The sequence below is a fragment of the Paroedura picta genome, chromosome 3, assembly GCF_049243985.1.
Source record: "Paroedura picta isolate Pp20150507F chromosome 3, Ppicta_v3.0, whole genome shotgun sequence".
NCBI classification, from domain to species: domain Eukaryota; kingdom Metazoa; phylum Chordata; class Lepidosauria; order Squamata; family Gekkonidae; genus Paroedura; species Paroedura picta.
The window spans coordinates 98912868-98932475 of record NC_135371.1 but is presented as its reverse complement, the minus strand read 5'-3'; the positions used below and the strand labels follow the sequence as shown (position 1 = coordinate 98932475).

Genomic DNA, 19608 nt, shown 5'->3' with positions numbered 1-19608 from the left:
CCTAAATGTAGAACTTTATTGGAATTCATTTTACCCAATTTTCCCACTTGTCAAGATCATCCTGTATCCTAATTCTGCCTTCTGCTGTGTTTGCTACCCCTCTCCCTTTAGCCATAAATCAAAGAGCAAGTTGCACAATAAATACGCCAAATTATACACCTCTGAATTTTCCTGTGATCATCCAGTGCAGGCATAAGCACAAGAAAATTATAACTAATTACATCATCTCTGTGAGGCTACTCTTTCCACCTGGTTACACTTTATCATTTATCCTAATACTCTTATTTTTCTAAGTATTATCCAACTTTCAGGGCTGCCCTCTCAAAACTCCCAGAGCATTTACTGCTGCTATTCATAATGAAATAAGGTTGAAAAGCTGCAAGTTGCCCAAAGCCAGAGGCCAGGCTATCCAACATTAGGTATTAACTTTTATGCAACCAGAACAAAGTCCTACATATACAGCAAGAACGTTCCCAAGGCTATCCTCACATACTAAGGCTGGATCTGAGCCTGCTCCAGGATCCTCCGGGAGAGCTTCTCATCCACGTACTCATCCTCCCCCTCTCTGCCACGCCTCCCCACTTTCACGCGCGTGACGGGACTCGCTTAGTCTCCCCGGAAAATCTGCTCGGCCAGAGGGATGCTCCCTCCCTCGCCTGCCGGAGCCCCTCGCCTGCTTCCCCTTCAGCATGCCATCTGCCGGAAAGGGACACACACACGGGGAGAGAGAGATCCTCAGAAACGCACACACGACACGCAGGCTTTATAACCACCACATCCCAAAGGCTCCTCCCTCCACACACAAACTGCACTTTCTTCTTAAAGGTGTAGCGACCTTTTCCCCTCTCCCTCAATGATTTGGACGGATTTTAGAAGCTGTTCCTCTCTGGAGAGCGGCACACAAACTGCACTTTCTTCTTAAAGGTGTAGCGACCTTTTCCCCTCTCCCTCAATGATTTGGACGGATTTTAGAAGCTGTTCCTCTCTGGAGAGCGGCAAAGCTGCAAGAAGGCTTATAAAGTGTCCCAGTAAAACTGTGAATAGCTGAGCTAGCAACCACCATCAACAACAAGAGCTTTCTGTATGAGTCTGTCGCTTGATGGGGCACTGCTGCCTCTTAGAGCCCAGGCAAGGTGGGGACTTGGTGTTGGGTGGGGGCAGGGCAGCGGGATTTCGCTCTGCATCAACTGGCTTTGGACGCCTGGAGGCCGGCCCTTCCCCACCCCATCTCCCACGGTGACATCAGAAACTGGCAGCCACTGTGGTCTCCCTCCCTCCCTACCTCTTGGCCCCTCCGGGGTCTCCCAGGTATGGCAGCCAGGCCGACAGCTGCCTCCTCTCTGGCCAGCTGGCCTGGTGGGTGGAGCAAAGCGGTAAGGGAGGCGGAGGCAGCCGCCTGACCACCTGCCCTATCTGCGCTGGCCCGCTGCACGGCTCTGCTGCTGCCTCCGGCTCCCTATGGTTAGCCTTGCCTCATGCCACCCCACACCGCCTCAACCCGCGCTGCCTCACAACAGGGCCTGGTGTCATCACAGGACTTTTGTAGGACGTGGCGGGACCCGGGACAATTTGTCTGGGGGTGGGCTGGTCCCGCAAGAAGCGGGATGATTGGTCACTATAGGCTTAAAAGGTAGGGGAACATGAAGAAGAGGCTCTGCCTTTAGCTCGGTATCAATTTTGCTTGTACTGGCATCTGCTTGAATGGTTGTGATGCTTCTGCTTCCTACCCTCTGCCTCTTTATCTTTGCTGTTTGCTTTGGTCATAGGTTTGCCATTTACCTCGCTGCCTCCTCCTCCTTTTCCCTCCTCCCCCATTGTTAACCTGACAGAAAAGTAACTGGTTATACTGTCAGTCCACTTCTAAAACTGAAAAGATAGGGAATGTAAGCAAGAAAAACATAGCAGTTATTTTAGATAGGCATCAGTTGGTAGTGAGTAGCTAATTACTAGTAAGAACTCAGAAACCTTTTTTGTCAAAATCAATTACTAGTAATGAATGATGCGGTAAATAAGTTTTGGGCTCCGGACTTAAGAGTCTGGAAATCCTGATCACTCTCCCTTATGTAGTAATACTTTTGTTAACCCTTCCACCCCCAGACAGAAGCTTAAGTATGGGCATTGGAAGAAGTCCTGGTCTTGACACCACTGGCTTTTCCCAGTCTTACTAGTAATACTGTTAAGTTTGATATCTTGGCTAATAAAATGGGAAGAGAGAGCAGACCAGCAGAAATATCTTATTCTTCTATGTGACTTTTGCATGTGTCCCTTGTAAGCAAGGCTCCTGGTATTGCAGAACTTTTAGTAAAAGTTGCAAACTGACAGTTCCTACTACCAGCATTTCTAAGCAAGACTATTGAGTGTATGGAACCACTGGCCAAGTTGCTATTGCAAATTAATGTCCCCTCAGTGTACAGCTCATGATACTCAAGCTCTGTGGCCCAGAGTAGTCTGGGAACTTAAGAGTCAATGTACAGAGTTTGTATCTGGTGCAGAAAAATACTCTGGTCAGCTTGGCTTTCTGAGACTGGGATGATGGAGCAACAGAAAGCAGAAACAAGTTAGGAGGAAAAGGTGGAGTGCTTCCAGTGCGAATGCTGGTCAAGGACCACACGAGAGGTGGTTACCACAGTGAGGAGATAGAATGGGCAGAATTTTCACCATAAACTCTGGTGCTTTATTTTCTCATGCAATTTTGAAAAAATACTAAGTTATTTATTTTTCAAGAGTTTTGAGTTTTAGACTCTTGATCATGTATTATGTATACAATCTCTCCTTTTCTCTTGAGAAGTATCAGTTTATGGCCCTTTGTAAATGTGTCACTTTGAGAAAGCCAAATATACTGCCAGAATGTCTCTTTAATGCATATTGCAAAATCCTTTCTCTCTATGTCTCAGAAATAAATACAGATAAACTTTGCTAGAAGGGTATTCTTCTTTTCCAAAGTTATCCCCCCCCCCACTGGGCTATTTGCCCAGTCAGCTCATCAATTAACAGCATCCTGAGGTTTCTGGATTTGACTGGGATCATTAAATATTAAAATGCAAAGTGAGTTTGGAAGCCAGTCATGTTCTCATTTCAGCTAAATCACTATAATTTGTGACTTTTTTTAAAGGAGAGAGGGAGAGCTTTGTTCTTGTCACTGGCCCAACTCAATATAAAAATAAATTTTAATTGTTCAAGAGAATTGCTTGAACTCTGACAATGGTGGGTGGAGAGGTATTTTGTGCTCCTAGGATGTACTTTGGAATGCTGAGGGAGCAGAACAAGCCATTTTGAACTGAAGTGCTGATCTGGAAAGATTGCGGCTAGCAACTTGATTACCTCAGAAATTAACTCCCTGCCTGCTATATGCCAAACCTTGCAGTAATTCCAGTGGAGTTGCCAGTTTTGTGAAGGTTGCATTTGGCATTTTTGTATGATGCTTTGTTACAGCCAGCAGTGATGCCAATAAAATGCTTTGATCCGTACCATCTGTTTGCAGGCTGGTAGGGGGAGCTGGTGTGTTGAGGTGGGCCCAAATGTGCCACATATGAACTAAGCATATAATCCTAAAACTTTTTCATTACAGTCCATCTGGCAAACAGGTAGGAAACCTTTGCTTCCAAAGCATGAAGGGAAACTAAATCCCTTCGTCAGACACAGGCTTGTGAGCCTGCCTGCCTGTAGTTTCAGCGCCATGGTGTTGTTTTGTGCTTTTTGAAATGTGAAAAAGTATCTTATTTGCCAAAGCAGCAGTTGTAATTTGTTTTGTTCTTTTATACTCAGATTTGTCTTCAGGAATTATATACCGGAGAAGGATTGCAACATGCCAGAATGTAATCCCACAGATTTTAAGAAAGGTAATTCATTTTAGTCAATGCTGGAACATGGAGTTATTCTAGTTTGTCAGGGAACAGGAACATGGCACAAGTTTGTGATCCTTTTTTTATCTGGGGAAGGTGGCAGGGGTGTGTGTGGAATGTCCACTCGGCTGAGAAGATTTTGACTAGCTCATGTAATCCAACCTATAGGTGGATAGGATGTTGTTTCAGACCTTGAATTGCCAGCTCTGTGCCTCTGCATTTTAAAAGGGAAGGGGCACTTATTTGAAGAAAGGCCTGCGCTTAGCTATGAAGCTAGGAAGAAGTAGGGTGTTTTTCTTATAGCCTTAACTAAGGAATCTTGTTCTGATTCTTTCATTTCCTTCCATTTAAGCTTCCTTCTGTATCAGCATTTCACGTTTCTGCATCTTTGTATGCAGATAACATAATATATGTACTCTGGTTACAGAAGAGCTTTGCAGGAAAATCCCAGAGACTAGTTCAAAAACATGACTGTTGATCATTTGATGAACACAAGATGCAGAGCTGAGTTGTCTTTGTGAATGAGCCATCATATATATGCCACCACAAATAGAGCTTTTATATAACTAAGTGCCATTGTTCACATTTCTTAAGATTTGCTTCACAGATTCAGGGTTGTTCGTCAGGATGCTTTCCATGCTATGAGTTTCCCAGTGTACTGCCACTCATATTATTGAGTGCAATATAACTACTGATGATGTACATGTATTGCAGTCACCAGGGGCAGTGGAAAAACTCATTATATGGTGAGTTGCTCAGGCAGCCAGTTCCACTAAACAGTCCATATGAGGACATGGGAAAACTTAATTCCATGATATGTGTAATGCATAGATCAGCTATCAAATATCTGGATGACGAGTACACAGGTGGAAGAAAGAAAATTTATTTATTAATTTTGGGCCATTTTGGATTTGGGACAAATCAGAAGCATGCAAAGTACCATTCCCTTGCTTTGATTCAACCAAATTGAAGCAATTCAGCCCCATTAAGTGGGAAATATTCCATCTATTCTATGGTCAGGGGGGAGCATTGAGGTAGAAGCAACAAATTTGCCGCATAGCTGAAGGAGCCTCACCTCAAAAGAACCCCAAAGTTTCAAAAACATTGGACCAGAGGGGTCCAGTTGACGTTGGTTGTTTCCAATGGTGAGACAAGAACAGAGAATCTTTTCCCCTTGCCTTTGAAAACAATGGTGGTTGGATGGGAACACCCTCCTTGGGTGCCTGTAGAATTGAACTTCCTGTTCCAACCATTTTGAAACTTGGGGGTCCTTTCCAGGCGAGGCTCCCATAGCTATGCTGCAAATTTGGATGCCCCTACCTCAAACCCCCACCCCCGACCATGGATTACGCGAAAAAGGAAAATTTTGGTCCATTTAAACTTCAAACTGCTAAGGCTGATTCTGGCAGTTTAACTACTAGGGAGGGTCAATTTGGAACAGATTAGTCCAAAAAAAAATGTCCAAATCAACATTAATTTGGGTATTTTGGGGACTATCTAACTGAATCACACACTCCTAACGATGAGCCATGATAAATTGAGTGATGTATCTTCATATATAACCTCCCCTCCAAGTGTCTCACTTTCCTATATTGTGGAAGCTACCGTAGGATCAGCCTGTGATATGAACAATTTTATGCTAGTTTGACCAGCTCGTTCCTGCTGGGTATTCCAAACAACAAGCTAAAGGAAGTGTCTTTAAGCATGCTGGCATGTGGAAGGCTCTTCAGAGGTTGGATAGCTATCTAGGAAGAGCAAAATTAGCAACTCGTCAGATTTGCAAGCAGATTTCTTTCTGACAGTATTTATAATGTAGTGTTCTGCTATGTGTTGCACTGCATTTTGTGAGCCATTGACTTCTTAACTTTACATTAAAACTCAAATAATGTCCACCTGTCACATTTTTGTTTGCTTTTGCCATGCTTCATCCAGAGGGGAAAACATAACATTTCCAGGTAAAATGAACCAAACGTTTTGTTTTGTGAACAGGTGTCGGCAAATACCTTATCTTAAAATTTGTTTCTTTAAGCAGACCACTTAGGTAGCTAACCTGAAACTTAAATTAAGTTGATGTTTATAATATTGCAACAGGCAAAACACTGCGAGGGACTAAACAACAAGAATAAATCTTCAAATGTTTCTATGATTTTACTAGTGACCTCTGAAGCTTGCCTCAGGGGATAAATGCTACCTATGGACTGATCGTTATACTAAGAATAGAGCTTTCTGTTGCATTATATAAGGATGAAAACAAGTGCTGAATGTGGGGGAAACAGGTTTTTATTTTTTTCAAGTGACCTGACATTATTGAAATATGTAATCTTGATGTCCGACAGCTCAATGTCCTAAAGGTTTCTGATGTCTACTTAGAAGAGGAATCTTGGCTTAATGTGCAAGAAAGAATTATGTCTATGAAGACTCGTTGCCTTACCTGGTCACAGTATGCCTCTCTAAAAGAAGAGTCAGTCTTCAGGGAAAGCTTGGAGAATCCAAACTGGTAAAGTAAAGATTGTGTGTACATTGGACTTCACATCTACTTCTACCTTAATTTCTGTCTTCTTTGTTAGATTAATCTGAAGGAACTGTTAGCTGTTTTGGGGAGAACCTAAACAGCCACAGGATAGCCCAAAGCCATGAGGATTTCACAGTGTGTGAATTAGGCCTACAGGTATTGTGACTCGTGAGCCGAATGCAGTCTTTTAGACATGGGTGTTCATAAAGAGACTCAGTACAGAATGACCCTGTTTCTGCTGATTAACAGTGGTGCATTTGACTTAATGGGTCATCACTTGTGTAGGCCTTTTGTAAGTTAAACAGAGACAAAAGGGAAATTAAAATAAAACACTTTAAAGCCTAATGTCATGTGCTTAGAAGCATATATCTCTGACTTCTGTTACTGCTGTTTTGGCTTGATGGGAAAAAGAAGGAAGAGTCCCAATGAGGGAAATGTGCATTTTATTTATTATGCCATTTTGTGTAGAGCTCATGAAAATTCAGCACAAGCTCATGTAGATATGTATACTTTTTACTGTGCATAAGTAATTATTTTAAAAACTATTTTGCATAATTTATTTTGGTTTTCTCAGTCATAGGGAGCTATAAGGAGTTCTACAGTGTGCAGAAACCCCACAGTGAGCCCAGAGCACCCACTCCCCTTTTTTGGCTGGTTTAATCTACATCAGTACTATTTTCCTTGCCTTAGTCCCCTGTGGTTCCCCCCTGGGCCACCAGAGGGTTCTTTCACTTGGTTTTTAGAAAAAGTCACAAATTGACATATTTTCCATAGCAACCAATTTTAAACTATGAGTACTATAGCAGTATGGCAGTATATCACTATAGTTTAAAAATGGTAATTGACATATCCCTGAGCTCAATGCTATATCTGTTATGTCAGTGACAGATTTTAAAAGCCCCCCCTCCCCCAAAGCTTTCATGTGGTGTGGGGGGTTAGAATAGTAGCTGTAGGGGGCTGAGGCAGTGAAACTGGAGAAGTGGAAGGAACAGAAGATTGTTGCTAGATGGATGTAGCTTTACTGAGAAATCAGGAATTGTTTTAAAAATGTAGGTTTTTAAGGCTCCATTTAGATGTGTTACTTAATGGAGGTTAATAAAACTGTTCACTATCCTGGTGACAATCTCTGTGTACATTTTTGCTTAACTACAGGTCGATGTGGCCTCTGAATACAGCTCAGGAATTATTCAACGATATTTCAGTTGCTTTAGCAAACCAAAATGTTCAGTTCTGTGATTACAAGGTGTTCCCCCCCCCTTCCTTTTGAAATTTCTACTTTTGCAGAAAACTCTACTGGCCAGATGTTTTTAGACCAACTCAATTTCATTTGGGCACTTTTATTTATTGAATTGGTTGTGGTGAAAAATAGCAAATATTAATGAATTGTTGATAAGCATAGGAGCAGCAGCCTGGCTTAATTGCAGTGTAATAGAAGTAGAAATGTATTAAATAAGAATGTAAAATGGTTTTGAGTTATGTGATCTAGCGTAAATACTGACTCATTTCAACAATGCTTTTTAAAAAGGTCCTATGGTTTAAACATGAAACAAAGCACTACGTTCGATTTTTATAATGGATCTTGGAGGCAAAAGGAGCTGGTAGACATTTGGATTGCTGATATGATAGGGAAAAGGTCCTTTGCCACCCTTTGTGGAGTCATAGAGGAAACAAACAATAGCAGAGAAAGAAGGTGAAAGAGGGTAAATGACAGGAAGTCTCAGAGGCCATAGTATCACTGCAGGAGAGGAACCTTGGAGCAAGCACAGAAAACTATTCTCAGTTTTTGAGAGGCAGTGAGGGATTCCAACAGCAAACAAAATATGGTAGATTATTGTTTGGTGTCAAGTGAACATTGATGCATCTTACTACCATATACAAACAGGAGACTAGAAGCAGTGAACTTCCCTTCTAAATCAGAATCTATGCCATCTTTTACCTTTCTTTTAGTGTGTGTGTGTGTATCACAATGTATTTAATCTAGCTACTTTCTCTCTTAAATTTACCTGTGCATCAGTGAGTGTAAAATTCAAATTGACTGTTGTTACTGGCTGACCTCGGGAGATATATGCCATCCTGTGAACCATCTTATTATTTTGCAGTTTGAATATTAAATGTTGCACTGGCAACTTTACCTTTCCAATCTGCTAAAATTATAAGGTGGCCGTGCTTACTGCAGTGGGTACTTCCTGCTTTCCCCTGCTATCTTGGCAATATAAATATTTAACATAAACATGAAAAGGTGATTAATTCCTACTGTTCAGTTTATATAGACCAGCGGCCAGCTGGGCTGAAAGGAATCCACTTTGGTGCTGTTGCTGAGCACAAATAGCCGAGACATCTGGTATATGTAATTATTGAACAAAAAGACAGCTAATGTTGTGCTAGCTGTTCCAGGATGGTGTTCCTTTCCAATATAAATTCAAAACATGCAAAAGTTTCCAGATTCTTTGGGTAACATTTATAATGAAAACATAAGAGCTGACGTAAATAACTGAGTTGGCATCTTTTTAACTGACCTCTACAACAATGTATTTATTTAACATTTTAAATGGTTAAGGCAGATAACAACAGCAACACTGTATATTAGAACACAAAAACGTATGCTCAGAAATAAACATGTTGGTCTTAAAAATTCCATAGGACTCAAACTTCTTTCCATGGCTTCAGACCAACATGGCTACCCACCTCAATCTAACTACAGTATTTGCTGGCGTATAAGACTACTTTCCCCCCCTGAAAAACATGCCTCCAAGTGGGAGGGTCGTCCTGTACGCCGGGTGCACATCAGTTGGGATAGACAGAGCTGCCCATAGTGGCCCATAGTACTGTAATGTAATGTAACAAACTCTATATTTTGAGTGGAAATGTTGGGGGGTCGTCTTATACGCCCAGTCGTCATTTTTGTGTGTATCCAACCTCTTTGGGGCTCTTAAAAAAAACAAACAAAACTAATGTAAATGCCCTCTTTTGAAGTTGGAAGGTTAGTAATCTTCCTAGTTGTAGCAATCATTTATTGTAATGTATTGCTTTATAAAAGTTACAATGTAAACCACCTTGAGCTGAAATGGATGGCGGTATATTAATTAATTAAATGGTCATATAACTCAATAAATGTTTAACAAACTTTAAAAAGATATTAAAAATGCATTGCATCCAACCCATTTAGGAAACCTTTCCAGATCCGTCAAGAAACCGGATCGTTTCACCCCTGACTGAGGAAGCCTACTCTAAGTAGACTGAGTTGGGGAATTTAGCCTGCAGGAGGTATAACAATGGGAGTCTCTACCTGTGTATCTAGGGTCCTTCCCTCAGAAAGCTTGCACAGAGGCCAGGTTTAAAATTTAAATACAAATTTAAAGCAAAACCAACATACTTTCATGAAATTTAAACTAAACACACACAAATGAGGAAAAATAGAGGTGAGATGGGGTAATAGAGTATATTAGAGGAGGGCCCACATCCAGTTGGTGTTATGTCATCTGCACTGCTTACCAGTCTGTTTCTGGATCAAGTTTAAGATACTCGTTTTAACCTTTAAGGCTATATGCAGCTTGGGCCCGGCCTATCTGCGGGACCGCTTGTCTGTCTATGCCCCCTGCACGGTACTTCACTCTGCGGGTATACATCTGCCGGGACATTTGCCTGGCCTCGACCAGGGCCAGGGCTTTTTTGGCCCTGGCCCCAATCTGGTGGAAAGAGCTCCCAGAAGAGCTACGTGCCCTGCCAGAGTTACCAGCTTGACTCAGGCCTGTAAGACGGAGCTCTTCCTACGTGTTCCATTGACCTGCAAATAGGTATTGTTTCTGGGAAGGGGAGAGAACAGCTGGCAGCTGAGAATGCATGCAGCTTGCAATGATATCACCTGATGAATCCAGCCAGCTCCTGGCTGAAGAGGACACATTTCTGTTTCTGTGTGAGTGCAGACACTGCTAGTCAGCCTTTGGTGAAATCACACATATCTGCATATTTCCAGAGCTAAGATACAATTGCAGAGCAATATGGTAGCAGGGTGCAGGCAAAGTTTTCAAGCAAACTTCCCCACAAAGCAAGGAGGAGTCTGTCTGCTAACACAGCGGTCCCCAACTCCCGGTCCGGGGACCAGGACCGGTCCGTGGATCAGTCGATACCAGGCTGCGGCTCCTTCTCGTCCTCCTCCCCGGCTGCTGCTTTGGGGGCTGCCCTGCCACTCTGCCACCGGCTCACGTTTGGTGCTCTCCAGCGGCCACCATGGCTGGGGCTCCCCCTCAGCATGGCAATGTGCAGCTGCTGCTAGCAGTGCTCCCCAGCGGGCGGCGGGAAGTCAGGGGCACCGGCGGGAAAGCAAATGGAGCAGGGGCTCAGGCAGCGGCGGTGACAGCAAAAGACTACCCTCCCAGGCCTCAGTAAAATTGTCAAGCGTTGACTGGTCCCCGGTGATAAAAAGGTTGGGGACCACTGTGCTAACAGACCCTTGAAGAAATCATGAGCTCTTGAGTTACACTTCAGAACAATTTCTGGTTATCAGTGGTGACCAGGAACAGTGTTAATGTTAAGCTTTGCAGGTGGCTTGACAGTGGCTGATGACATTGCACATTTTTACTGTTCCCATTAGGCATCGAACAAATATGGAAGCTGCTCTGATGAGATGTCATGTGAGTGGTTTCAGTAAGAATACCAGGGTTATGTGGGTGGGGCGAACAGTGTGGCATTTGGGGCTGGACTGTAATCAGGTGGAAAAGACTCAAGCTCTTAGCACTGTTGGTGTTACCAAAAGATCTCTGAGTTCTTGTTTTTTAAAGTCAAACCATATCTGGCAAGGAGAAGATAGAATAAGGCCTTTGATCCTCATTCTTGGGAAAATAGATATTCTTTGGGAAATAATTTGGCTTGGAAACACTTCATGTTTCAAGCCAAACTGCCTATTGCTTAAGCTCCAGATCATTATTTTGTCCAATCCTTCCTCCAGGGTGCTCAAAGTGGGGTACATGGTTCTCCTCTCCTCTGCTTTATCCTCACATCAGCCCTGAAAAGTTAGTTAGGCTGACAGACATTTATATATTTATAAGCTTGGCATCCTCCCAAGTAACTAGGATTTGGTTCTAGATTTTGGGACTTCTGAAAGCATGGCACCCAGCTTGCATTCCTAACTCAAAGGTCTACTGCTTTGAGCCAGAGTACAAATAGGGGCCTTTTATAAAGCACAGTTCTCTAACAGAGAAAAAAAAAGTAAAGATTGTGGTATTGTGAACATAATTAAATTTCCTCTTTGAAAAAGAAAGCATCTTTTCTTTATAGCCTTGTGCAGATCCAAGTGAAATCTGAGAAACCAGAGGACTTCCTAAATGTAAAGGAGCAGTGCTTCAGTGTGTTCTCTCTCTCTCTCTCTCTCTCCCAAAGACTAGTAGAAATGCCAGACAAATGATGCAACAGAAATCATACAAATTCAGCTCAAGTATGCACGTCAAAGATACATCATTAAAGTATCCCCCCCCCCCCTTCCATCAAGTTTGCACAGGCCTGAGCATTTCTGCAGTTAAGAACTAGATTGAGAAAAGTGATTCCCCAGTGGCTGTGTTTCACCCACGGTTTCAAGTAAGAGAATCCTTTTTGCCAATAATGTTGCACTTATTGATGTGGAGCACATCTTCTGGCATGCCTCCTGAAATGGAAATAATGGCTACGGACGTGCCATCCATAGTCCTGCCCCAGGAAGCTCACCAGAAGAGGCAGGTAGGCGGCTGGCGGAAGAGGCTGATGAGGCCGAGACAATGGTTGTGCCAACCCTGGAGTCCCAAGTAACAGCCATGCGGCTGCTTGCCCATCTTTCAAGGCCAGTCTTGCCTTCAGGAAAGTGGGACCGGCCTCGGAAGATGGACACTAGAGGTGGCAGTGGCAGAGCAGTGATGCCCAGTGCTCCTGAGGCTGGTCCTGCCCTCAGGAGAGCAAAAACTACCTCAGAAGATGGTTGGTGGCATCGGCAGAGTAGCAAGGCCCAGTACTGAGCTCTACTCTGTACTCTGCTGCTGCCATGGCCTATCTTCCAAGGCCAAACCTGTCCTCAGGAGGCTGGTTGAAGAGGTGGTAGAGTAGCGAGGCCCAGTCCTGAGCCATGCTCAGTGCTCTGCTGCCACTGTCCATCTCCTGAGGCTGGTCCCACCCTCAGGAGAGTGGGAACAGCTGCAGAAGATGGGTAGTGGTGGAGTCAGACCAGTGTGGCCAGGTGCTGAGCACCACTTGGTTCTCTGCCACCACTGGCACCATCAACCTTCTGAGGCCAGTCCCAGCCTCAGGAAAGTGGGACTGGCTTTGGTAGATGGACAGTGGCAGCAGAGCAGTGAGTCTTAGTGCTGATCCCTGATCAGTGCTCTGCCACCGCCCGTCTTCCAAGGCCAGTCCTGCCCTCAGGTCACATAATGGTCGAAAAACTGCTCGTTGGAAAAATATATTATATGAGCAGAGGAGAAGAGATTTTGTATGTGAGGGAGACCACTTTCTTGAGTGGAGATTTCCACTTCATCTTCTGCAAGAGCTTTTCCGCAGCCAGTTTCTATTGAGCAAATACTAAGATCAATTTGAACTTTATAGCTTGTGCACTGATCTTCTGAAAAGAAGGTAAACAGAGTGCTGATGTGGCCTTCATGGCAGGCAGAAGAACAAATGATATGTTGGGTGGCCATGCTCAATGATTAATCAAGGGCTCTTACAGTTGATACTACTCTAAAAGCAGTTTTGAAAGAGGTTATTGGTAAAAGACATCATCTGAACCAAAAACATTAACAAACTTTCAGTTCTAAAGATGTTTTGAAAGAGGTTATTGGTAAAAGACATCATCTGAACCAAAAACATTAACAAACTTTCAGTTCTAAAGATGCTTTGCTTTGCAGGGGGGATATTAAACTTCTAAATAAGGATACTGGACACACTTGTTTGGCATAAAATTTGGTTACAGCCTTTTATTTCTGCATGAGCATGGCTTAGCATGGGAGACAGATCCTGCCCTCTTGCGGTTGGCTGACCACAAGGCAGCCCTTATCAGCAGGCCCCCTCCACAGGTTCCACAGCTAGCCAGCCTGGGTCCCTAGACCTAATGGCCTGCTGGCACATGGGAGGTGGCAACCGGATGTGTCTACCTCTGATGGGTTCACCTGCCACCTGTAAATGCAAGTCCCCGATCAGTTCCTCACCCACAGAGCCTCTTATGGGGACCCTCAAACTTGGGGAGGCCAGTGCGCAAGCTTAGCCACCCCACAAAAGATCTGCCCCATGCTTAAACCCGCCAGAAAGCTCGGAGGGGGACTCCTGTGCTGCTGCCACTGCTCTTGGCTGTAGGTACTTTAAAATAGCATGCCTAATCCCATGGAGTCACAAATCCGTCCCCTACTCAGACAGGTGCATTCCATCATTACTGAACAGAGCCCACTGTCAGTATGAATTGTCCGGGAGCCGTATCACCTTTCCATTGTTGCCCAACAAAAATCGGTACACAGCCTTATCCAAGAGTACCGTTCCAAGAGGGACAACCAAAGGAATGCCACTGCTGGAAGCCACTTCCAAACAATTTGCAAAAACTTAGACAGGTCCTGGCCATACATCAACAAACTTTTGGTACTAAAGATGCTTTAATTAAACTCCAGTCACCCAAAACAGTTAGAGTAAATTTGCTATAGTTTTCAGTAGTCAATAATTTAGTAGTTGGATCTCCCTAACACTTCTTCCTGTGAATGTGTTGTTGTAATGATGCTGCATCATCCAGCTGTGTGCTGTGAGAGTCAATCTGAGATCAATAAGTTCTGTGAATTTTTTCTGTTTTTCAAAGGCTATAGAAAAGAAAAACAGCAACAAGGGGCTTTTTGTCTTGATTCCATCATCAGGCTAAATAACTCAAGAATCTTTGGTTGCTCCCCTTCTTTGAAGAGCAATATAGTCCTGGGACTCTACGTACATGAGTTGTTACTAGTTACCTGAATAGCATTTTTTTGTATGCAAACAGGTTTTATGCTCCTTGTGATTATATTTTTCAGTACAACTCTATGAAGTTAAAGCATTAATATTCCCGTTTTGGGACTCAGAAATTGGGGTAGCTTGTGGCTTGGTAAGTTATTTAGAACTTGGACTCCATTTTAGCCCAGAAAGGAAGAGGTATTTGCAATACGATATGATCAAGGCTTGTATAAATGTGAGGAGGCTTGTCTTCATCTCTGGCTAGTCACCAGAGCTGCCTTTTTGCTTCTTACACTTGTGGCCAGGGTTCCCAATCCTGAAGGCACCTCTGGAATTCTGACATAGAGGGGTAGGCATAACCACAAAAGGATTGTTGCAGGAAGCACATCAAACCATTCAGAGGGAACCAACTCAAGGGCAGGGGGAAAAGAGAGGACGTTTCAAAAATACACTGGGAAAGAGGACTAAAGCCGGAAGAGCTGAAGGCCCTGACAGAGCTGTCTCAGTTCCTCAGGGCCTATAAAACGGAGCTCCTCCCCCAGGTCTTAGGTTGAGGCCAAGGTTTCAGGGACAACTGGGGCCCTTCCTCCATCCAGCACTATTCTACTCTGCGATCCCAGACCTGTGATGCTTTGACTGAAAATTGTGGAAGCATTAGGGATTTTGCTGCTGCTTTTTTTGCCAATACCATTAAACTCATTTTTTAAAAAGCATTATGATTTATTTTAATGGGGTTTTAATTTGTCTTTATGTAACCCACCATGAGTCTTCGGAGAGTGGCAGAATATGATCTGTTTTAAATTGTATTACATTAAATGACCATATTCTTTTGGTCTCTTATGTATCAACTTCATATAACTTGGTCTGAATGAGTGTAATAAAGTTTGATTGATTGATTGAGTGGCAGGATAAAAATCTAAATAATAAAATAAATAATAAATAAAGAGAATAAAGCCAACAGTGTGTGATTTGCTGCCAGTGAAGCTATATTTTATTCTGCACAGCCAGTCAGATCTCCAGTGCACAATCAGAAGCCCTGCTGAGCAAGAGCCATATGTGGTTCCATCTAATTACAAAAAAACCCCAAAAACTTTTGTGGGCCCCAGGAAAGATGCTGACTGTGCGATGTCGGCAGGCACCTTGGGCTTCATGTTCAGCACCCCTGCTTTAGACAGTTGCTTCTCCAGTGTCTACTTGAAGCCACTGACCTCAGGGACTGTGAGATGAACACCCTCCAGGTCTGGGTGTGAATACAGCTACTATTAGCCTTAGCCTGGATGGCCCAACTAGCCAAGGAACCCATACTTGGGCTGGCAATATTGTTAGCAGCATTGGGTAGCAGAGGGCACTTTCTGAGATGCACTCCTAAGAACTCTTATTATGTTGCTGGGAATAAAAAGTGGGATAGAATGGTGATGGTAGAAAGTACTATCAAGTCACAGCTGACTTATGGTGCCCCCAGAGGGTTTTTGAGGTAAGAGACATTCAGAGGCAGCTTGCCATTGCCTGCTTCCAGTCACAACCCTGATATTTCTTGGAGGTCTCCCATCCAAATATTAGCCAAGGCTGACCCAGCTTCACTTCCAAGATCTGACAACATTGGGCTAGTCTGGGCTCACCAGGTTAGGGCACGTTAAATGTACTTCTCAGAAATTCTAAATACAGGGGAACCTAATAACCAGTCATGAAGCCACAACAGGAAGAAAATATTTATGGGTTATATGTTAAACTAGTTTCAAAGCCCATTTATAAAAATGGACTTTGAAAGGGGAGGAAGGGGAAGGGACACGCTTGCACGCACCCACCCATCCCCAGCTCCCGCACCCACTCCTCCAAAAGTCATTGCCGCGCTCACGCAGGGCAAGGCGAGGCAGAACCCATGTCCCTCTCACCGGCTTTTGAATCCTCGTTGGCAACGCCGCGGCCGTGGGCCTGGGGCCGGCAGAAGTCTGGGGCGGGCTGCAGAGGTGGGCGAGTAGTGGCGTCGGGTGGTGTGCTCTCCCCGTGCATAGGTGGGGGGAGGTGGATTCTTGGAGGCAGGTGTCCTGCAGTGGAAGCGGGGGAAGTGGCACGGCTTTGGCAGAGGGGGGTCTGGCGCGGCGATGGGGAGGCTGAAAACGCATGTGCTGGAGGTAGCGCATGCGTGTGTAGGGGGGCGGGCCTGCGTTGGGGCACTGGGAAGGGCAACCAGGCATGCGCGGGAGTCCACGCATGCCTAGTTCAGTGTAGCGCCGTGGCAGCGGCCGCATGGGCTGTGCGGCCTAGCTGCGGCGCTAGAGGAACTGCAGGGAAGGGCCGGCGATGCGGAGGATGGGGGAAAGGTAAGGAGGTACGGGGCGAGTGGCGTTTGAGCAGGGAAAGGGAGTGGGTGGGTGTCTTCGACCCCGCTCCTTTCCCTAGGGCGAGGGGAAGGTGCCAGGAGGACTCAGCGTTGGAAGGCAGTTTGTCCTTCTGCGCAGCAAGTACACTGGCGGGCGAGGCCGGGCCAAACAGCCAATGGGGAGCCGCGCTTTGAGCAAGTCCCCATTGGCCGCTTGGCCCTTGAGTGGCACTCAGTGGGGCGAATCAGGACCCGCGAGTTTTTATCACGGACAGGGCCCGCCCTAACTCCTCCCCATTAGCCCTTAGGGCTTTATTTTATCCGCTCCGCAGGAGCGGTTAAAGATGGTAAGATTATTGGGAAGTTGGGATATAAATCTTCCAACAAATAGATGTTTTTATAGGCCCAGTATCTACCCAAACTGATATTGGCACACACACTAATAAAAGAGCATGAGATCTTTCCACTACCTGTATTTCTGTAAATTTATGCAAGTTTGATACATGGGTCTTCATTGTAGCCCTTAATTGATAACAATGATTGCATCAGATATAATTTGGATGTCCATGTTTATTGGCTTGGAATGGTAGGATTATAGTTAGGATTATCCTTTACCTTTTTGATTGATCAAAAAAAAATGTTCTTCAATCCAGAGTAACTTTCTGATTGATAAAAAGTACTCTGGATTAAGGACCTTTTTTAATTTTTAAAAATCTGATATCTCATGAAAACCACAGTTCACCAGAATGAGACATTCTGTTTTGTTTGCAAGATTCTAATATACCCCAGCTGCTATATGTATGCATGAGCAATAAAATATGATTTTCGTCTTTACAATTTTTTTCTTATAAGAAATTAATTTATCAGCTAAAACTCGTGTGATTAATATAGCTTTAATTGAAGCGCTGATAATGCATGAGTACATTTGATTGCTTGAATGTGATATTTATGCCTTTTGTTTCATTACGGAAACATTTGTGTCTATTTCTGGAGAGAAAAGGAAATTTTAATTTCACTCCCTATTTTTCTAGGACAGAGTTCATTCAGAAAGGGAGCATTTCCATTAAAGGGGCAGGGCTGCTGAATTGCTTGCTGGAAACTTTTGCACAAACATTTTTAACTCAAGGTGCTAAAAAGGTAAGTTATTTAATTTTTAAATAATCTTTTTAGATCCTTGACATTTCAGATGTTGGCCTAAGAATGAATGTTGATTTATGACCAAGAGACCAAGCCCTATGAAGATAGATTGAGGGACTTGGGAATGTGCAGCCTGGAGAAAAGGAGGTTGAGAGGGGACATGATAGCCCTCTTTAAGTATTTGAAAGGTTGTCATTTGGAGGAGGGCAGGATGCTGCTCCCATTGGCTGCAGAGGAAAGGACATGCAGTAATGGGTTTAAACTACAAGTACAAACAATATAGGCTAGATATCAGGAAAAAATTTTTCACAGTCAGAGTAGTTCAGCAGTGGAATAGGCTGCCTAAGGAGGTGGTGAGCTCCCCCTCACTGGCAGTCTTCAAGCAAAGGTTGGATACACACTTTTCTTGGATGCTTTAGGATGCTTTGGGCTGATCCTGCGTCGAGCAGGGGGTTGGACTAGATGGCCTGTATGGCCCCTTCCAACTATATGATTCTATGATTTTCTCAGCAATTACCTTTTCTCAATACAATCATGGAATTTCTGGTGACTGTGAGAGGTGGCTTAATACTTATTAATGTATTTCTTTAAATACAAAGCCCATAAATACTTCAGGAGTACTGTCTGAATGACAGGTGTTTCCTAAACAGAGACAGGCTGCTGTGGGTTATCCCCAATTGCCAATGTGGCTGCTAATACAGTGCAGTGACATTGTGGCTTCCACATGGTGGGTTTTCTTCACTGAAGTTGAATCCAGCCAAGATTGAGGTCCTCTGGCTCAGCTGGCATGCAGAGAGATGTGATACGATTTCCAGCACTTGATGGAACACAAGTAACACCAGTGCCTTCTGTCAGGAATGTAAGTGTGATTTTGGATTCCTCATCAGTGGAGACCCAAATCATGAAAGTAGCACACCTGGCGTTCTTCCACCTGTGGCAGGCTAGACAGCTTGCACCTATCTCTTGGAGGTGGACCTATCCATAGTGATCCATGCAACAGTCACCTATAGACTAGAGTTCTGCAACTCACTCTACACAGGGCTTCCCCTGAAACTGGAAACTAACTGGTTCAAAATGCAGCAGCTCGAATCCTCACAGGGACTCAATGGAGGGCACACATGACACCAATGTTCTCCCAGCTGCATTGGCTCCAGATTGGAGACTGAAAGAAATTCAAGTTTTTGGTGTTAATCTTCAAATCCCTAAATAGTCTGGGACCTGCATACCTACAGGACCACCTTTAATTTATATTCTCAAGAACATTAAGATTTTCAGAACAAAAACTGCTTAGGATCTCTGGCCCAAGGGAAAGCCTTGGCCTCATGGAGAGTGCTGGAGACAGGCAGTAGACTCGGATCAGGAGTGCCCTCCGGGGGGGCAAGACCCTGCGCACCCTCTAGGGGTTTGGCGGGAGTTGCAGCAGCAGGCGATGGCATGACAAGAAGGAACTTCCAGGGTCACCTAGTCCAAGCCCCTGCAGAATGCAGGAAATGGCCACAAGAGCCAAGCATGTACACAACCCCTTCTGTCCACCCACTTACAATCTGCCTAAGTTCACAGAATGGCTACTTAGCCTCAGCTTAATAACTTCCAAAGGAGAACCTGTCCCCTCCCAAGAAAGCCTGTTCCACTGAGGAACAACTAATTGTTCGGAACTTCTTCCGGATGTTTAGCTGAAAATTATTTTGAATTAATTTCATCCCATTGTTTAAGGTCCAACCCTCTGGGGCAACAGAAAACAACTCTGCTCCATCCTCTATGTGGCAGCCCTTCAAGATGGGTATCATATTACCTTTTAGTTGTCTTCTCTCCAGGCTAAACAGACCAAGCCCCCTCAATCTTTCCTCATATGCCTTTGTTTGTAAACCCCTCATCAT

The 19608-nt window shown here is 44.2% G+C and overlaps 1 protein-coding gene across 9 annotated transcripts in view; it reads left to right on the top strand.

Annotated features, from left to right (window-relative positions):
- PRELID2 (PRELI domain containing 2) overlaps positions 1-19608 on the top strand; it is an 82090-nt gene that overhangs the window by 39355 nt on the left and 23127 nt on the right. For 4 of the 9 annotated variants that reach the window (XM_077326958.1, XM_077326957.1, XM_077326963.1 and 1 more), the window contains 3 exons: positions 3766-3839; positions 6179-6339; positions 17626-17731. In XM_077326958.1, the coding sequence (XP_077183073.1) occupies positions 3766-3839; positions 6179-6339; positions 17626-17731 (341 nt within the window). Of the gene's footprint in view, positions 1-3765; positions 3840-6178; positions 6340-10945; positions 10986-17625; positions 17732-19608 lie in introns of all 9 variants that reach the window. The other 5 variants (XM_077326961.1, XM_077326962.1, XM_077326960.1 and 2 more) reach the window with 2 other exon arrangements.